Raw genomic sequence first — 5,442 nt, forward strand, 5'->3', positions numbered from 1 at the left:
AATTTTTTCCCCTGTTATTGTTGACCCTGTCATGTTGGAAGTCCCGCTATAAATTGGGAAAATGCCACCGTTATTGTTGCGTTGGTGTGTTTTTTTTTCGTTTTGTTTTGTTTTGTTTTGTTGTTTTGTTGCAACAACAATGGATTGCCGTCCCTCCTTTCCCCTCGCCCCGTGGTGGAGCGAATTTTTGTATGCGTGCGTGCGTGCGTGTGTGTGTGCTACCTAGAAACACGTACACACGTGCACACAGACACACGAATGGAGCACAAGGATCTTCTGCTGGAAAGAAGACACGAGCAAACTCCTTAAAAGGACTGAAAGTGAACAAAAAAAACCAAAAAAAAAAACAACAAGGTGCACCAAGTGTATAGAAAAGGGAAGGAGTGGAAGGAAAGGGGACATTACGTACACGATATTAGGGAAACAGGAGGGGCGACAGATATATAGATATATACATACATACACTATATATAGCTAGAGGTTATGGTACGAAGCCACCACCGCCATCAACAATTGACACAGCAATATACTTAGCAACGTACTTGGCAGTAAACAAGGCAGTTTGTAAAGGCGGGGATAGCAGCATAGAGTCATCAGGCTCAGCCAATCAACTGATGGCACCGGGGGGTCACTCTGTCCCACTCAGACTCGAGGAAGAGCTTTCCGATCCTTCAGTCCCTGAAGTTTGAAGTGCGTACGCACTCCGCCGACGCCATTTGGTAGTGGTCAGGGGAATCCGCAGCATGGATCTGTGCGGCCAGGTGACCAGATGAACACCCTTTGCAGCAGAAACCGAATCGGTGGTTCAAATCAGTAGTCGAAATTGTAAAGAGAGAACAGAGAAAGCGATAATTATATCTGTATATGTATACCCACACGCGCATATATACATACATACATGTAGCAGGGGACGGTGAGTTTGAGTGTGTGTGTGTGTGTGTTTGATAGAAGTATTTAGCGTCAACTCTAAACAGGTGGCGTACGCGAGATCTCGGCAATAACCAAAGGAGGAAATAACGAAAAAATAAACAAAAAAACGGTTGATGTTTATCCATCATTGGCTATCACACACCACCATCCCCCCAAAAGCATATTTACCCCACTGCAATCGCGGACTATGAGTGTAATACATTAGGACAGCAAACATGGGGACTCTAGGCAGTGTGGAGCTGCGGTTCACACTACGTCGAGTATAACTAGAATAACGAAAGGGGCATCATCGCGTGGCATATTATTACAGTTACTAGCGGTTGAAGGTGGATTGAAACGCAAGGGTGACAAGGGAGGAAGTACAGTAATGCTACACAGTATCAATGTTACCAATTATTATTGTTTAGCTGTGCCGACACACACACACACACAAACTCGCAGAGAGGGTCAGGCAGAGATAGTTAGTAGCACTCTTTCAGAAGGAAAAGGTATATGATGTGCCCCCATTTCCCCAAAGGCAAAGGCAGCAACACACCATCTACTACTTTAAAAAAAACACACACACACACACAGATAAGAAAAGTCCAAAAGTGTTGTGCTGTGGGTGTGAGGAAAATCGTTTTTGGTTTTGGAAATTGCAGTGAAATTGTGCATCGTGTTTCACCTTTTTCATTTTTAATTAAGTGTTAAAAAATACATTATTAAGTTGCACCTTGCAAACATCTACACACCACCGAGAGGGAGAGAAAGAGAGAGAAAGAGAGAGAGAGAGAGAGAGAGAGAGAGAGAAAGAATTAACAGAGCAGTGAAAGCAGAAATATTAAATAATAATTTTTAGTTTGCTGTCTATGTACTTACCAAAAAAAAAACAACCACCACTACCCACGATGCAATCACGATTTGCACGCCACAACTCGAGAAAACAAATCGAAACAAAAAAGCAACAGCCAGCGGTGGGCGGAAGCGCCGGCGATATGACGTAAATAAGCTGAATGCATATCTAACTTTTATTTTTGTTGTTAGAATATATGGGTTTTCGCATCTATTGGCGCTGTGTAGGAAAGTTTACAAAGAGGTATAAAAAACAACAACAACAACAAAAACACACACACCGGTACATATACATACATACAGTAACAGCTGTGGGTAGGGTTCTATTTGCTGCAAAGGTGGAAAAGCCGAACTAACCGAAAATCGGCAAAGAGAGGCGTAATAAGAAGTAAAGGAAAATAACAATAACAGAAAAAAACTCCACAAAAACGTTTGAAAAGAACAACAAAAAAAAAAAACACGCGCCGAGAGAATGAGCATATAACACACACACACACTCATATAAAAACACGAAAAATGGTGTATTTTTCGCTGTACTGAGCGCTTATTACATGGAAGCTAGTGAACACAGTGTAGTGTCGTTTAAGCAAATTAAAGCGAAAGAACTAGTAGCGGAAATCAATAAAGCAAAAGCAAAAAGAACGTCCGAAGACTCGCGGAGTGGGCGGAAGAGAGAAAAGACACACAAAAAAAGAAACATATATAAATATATATATATATAGAGAGAGAGAGAGGAAGAGGAGAACAGTAAAACCAAAAACAATATCAGTGTATCTTAGTAAAAGCAAACAAAAAGAGAAGAAAACAAAAAGCCCAAAACGGTGAGCAACCAAAACAGTGTGGAGTAGTCTCATAGAGATGCAAAGGAGGAAGGAAAATAGAAAGCGAGAAAAGATGAGAGAGAGAGAGAGAGAGAGAGAGAGAGAGAGAGAGAGAGAGAGAAGGTTTGGGGAAAAGCAAAGCAAATGGAAACCCAAATGAATCATATAAGATAATTATGGATATAAATATTTATAAAATCTCCCATAATCAGGCAGGTCCTACCGGGAGTTAGAGAAAGCTCATAATCATACGTACACGCGTACACTAAACTACACCCACACGGATACACACTGAGACACACACACACACACACACACAACCACAGGTGAAAGACTACTGACTACTACTCTTTACCACCCTTCCCCTGCAATCCTTCTCCTTGCTTAGGCTATCCTTATACTTGTTTCAATATTCTCTATACCCCACCATCACTATTCTCCCGCTCTTAGCCCACCAACACAACTACACAGAACCAATCATTTTAAGGCGGTGACGTCATTGATGACCCGCACAAACACACACACACACACATACACATATACTGTACAAAAACCAAAGAAGATGAAGACGAACTCACCGACACTTACACGAAACGTACACAAAACTGTTTGCTGTTACACTTAATCAAAAACAAGAAGAAGAAGCACTGGAAGTTGGTGCAGACGAAGGAAAAAAAAAACATTTAAATAAATTTAAAGCAAAAAAAAACAAAACGATACAAAAAACAAAAATACATCGGTGTCTGACGCGAAAACCAAAGCAAAGTGTGTAAAAAAAACCAACAAACAAACAAACAAACAAGCAAACCCTTCTTCCGAACTCGAAATCTCTGGTCTCTGGTGTTTGTGCTTATTAGCTGGTTTTTACTATCGAAACTATCGAATCGTCTACTTACGTCCCCCGGCTCCCGTTCTGCCCCCTTCCTTCCCATACTGTATCCCCTCCTCGCGCCATCTTCCCAACCCTTTCGAAAACGCAATCGGTTAGGTAAAACAGGAAGAGAGTTTAAGAAATTTATGGGCCGGGAAGAAAAAAAGAAAACCAGGAAAGGAACACTTACCCGAGGAAACATCCTGAGTCAAGCGGAAAGTTCAAAAGCAAGGAAATAAAAGAGAGAGAGAGAGAGAGAGAGAGAGAGAGAGAGAGAGAGAGAGAGAGAGAACAACAATAACACATGTACACGTTGTAATAGAAAAAGGGGAAAAACACAAAGTGTTGGAAAGATAGTGTCGACCTGGAAAGTAATTAAAAAATTGCACTCGGCAAACAAAAACTCACTCGGACTAGATAAGTAATATGCAAAACGAGAGATAGAGAGAGAGAGAGACAGACAGAGAGCGTGAACAATACCAACAAGTGGCTGAAATAAATATTGGACGAACGTAAAAAAAAAGAAACAAAACACAAAAACAGGCAATTGGTATGAGAAAAAAAAAGGAAACAACAAAAAAGCAACTGAAGAAGGGAAAGAAAGCAAAAACAAAACATTTGAGAAAACTAAAGGAAACGAGGATAAAGTAAGCAGTCGGGGTGGGAGCGGGGGAAGGGAGAGCAGCAAAAACTAAGAAGAGGAAAAAAGACGCAATATACTGGTTGTCTCATCCATAAACTACATTATTGAGCTAAAATAAAGAGTAAAGGTGAAGAAAACAAAACCAAAAAACAACAAACAAACAAAACTCTCGTTTTTATTGATGTGTCAAAAAAATTAATAAAAATAAAAATATTAAAACTTTTTTGATTTTTTTTTTCGGATGCAATACGTATAGAACTGCTCAACAGTTCGAAGCTCTCTGTTCGGTTGTTGCAGCAGTGCTTTTGTTTTGGTTTTTTAGTTGTTTCTTCGCATTGTTTTTATTCCAGACAATTGGAGCTTCTGGAGCTTCATAAAGATAAAGGTGTGTATTACATGTGTAACTGCTCTCCTAGCCCAAGTAACACGACCGCGCCCGTCATGAGCACTTTGCTAATCTGTCCCCTGTTGCTTTTACAAATTCCTTGTGTTCGCTTCGTACGCTTTATCGAATTAACTCGTTTTTTTTCGTTTGTTTTCCCTTTCCACGCACGGTAGTGTACACTTAGTGTACACTTTGCAATGAAAACACTCACCAGCAATGGATGTGTTGGATGGTAAAAACTGGGAGGACGGTGGAGCCAAAAATGAAACAAAAAACTACTGTTTATTTCGTTTGTTTCTGATATATTTTCCGCTGCTCATTGTGTTGTTACTGTGTTGTTGTTTTTTTGTTTTGAAAAATATTCCCTTCTTTAACGCACCGTTCCATGCTGCAAACTTTGTTTCGGCTCTGTTCATCATAAATGGGCACGCCACACCACACTGGCTGCTTCCCGTGGGAGAGCGTGCGGTTGCATCCACTACCTTGTTGTGTTCTGTATACATAGTACTTTTTATTTATATAATATTAAAATATTAACAAAAAGATCCAATTATCCATGTCCAAGCGCACATGACTCTCCCTTTTTCTACGCTTTCCTTCCGCTTTACCGCTCTGCTGCATATTTTCTGCAGCACGGCAACAAAAACTCTCACACTTTTGTTTCGCTTAAAATTCGCTTGTCTGCTATTTACGTGCTTCATTCTGCCCAATGTTACTCCTTTCCTTTCGTTTCCACTAACTATCTTCCCTACATCTAGGAGCCATCTGTTTGTACCACTTGGCGTAGGTGTACATGGTGTACACAAATAAACACAAAATCCAATGTTTACACCTACCATACTGCGTTCATAACATTTTCAAAAATGAAAAAAGACAAAACCCCACCCACAGCTCGTGGCAGAGAGAGAGAGAAAGGGAGAGAGGGAGAGAGAAAGAGAATCGGGTTGTGTCACCCAAACAA

The 5,442-nt window shown here is 40.5% G+C and overlaps 2 protein-coding genes across 6 annotated transcripts in view; one reads left to right on the top strand and one right to left on the bottom strand.

The window, feature by feature from the left end:
- Positions 1–3,744, top strand: part of LOC121587942 (cAMP-specific 3',5'-cyclic phosphodiesterase-like) — a 26,021-nt gene extending 22,277 nt beyond the window's left edge. For all 5 annotated transcript variants that reach the window (XM_041905318.1, XM_041905322.1, XM_041905333.1 and 2 more), the window contains one exon: positions 1–3,744. This exon is cut by the window's left edge and continues 318 nt beyond it. The gene's annotated coding sequence lies outside the window, so the exon portion shown is untranslated.
- LOC121589470 (cyclic AMP response element-binding protein B) overlaps positions 2,085–5,442 on the bottom strand; it is a 19,936-nt gene continuing 16,578 nt past the window's right edge. The window contains exon 7 of the mRNA XM_041908417.1: positions 2,085–2,091. Coding sequence (XP_041764351.1) covers positions 2,085–2,091 — 7 coding nt within the window. The remainder of the gene's footprint in view (positions 2,092–5,442) is intronic.

This window comes from Anopheles merus, chromosome X (genome assembly GCF_017562075.2).
Source record: "Anopheles merus strain MAF chromosome X, AmerM5.1, whole genome shotgun sequence".
NCBI lineage: Eukaryota > Metazoa > Arthropoda > Insecta > Diptera > Culicidae > Anopheles > Anopheles merus.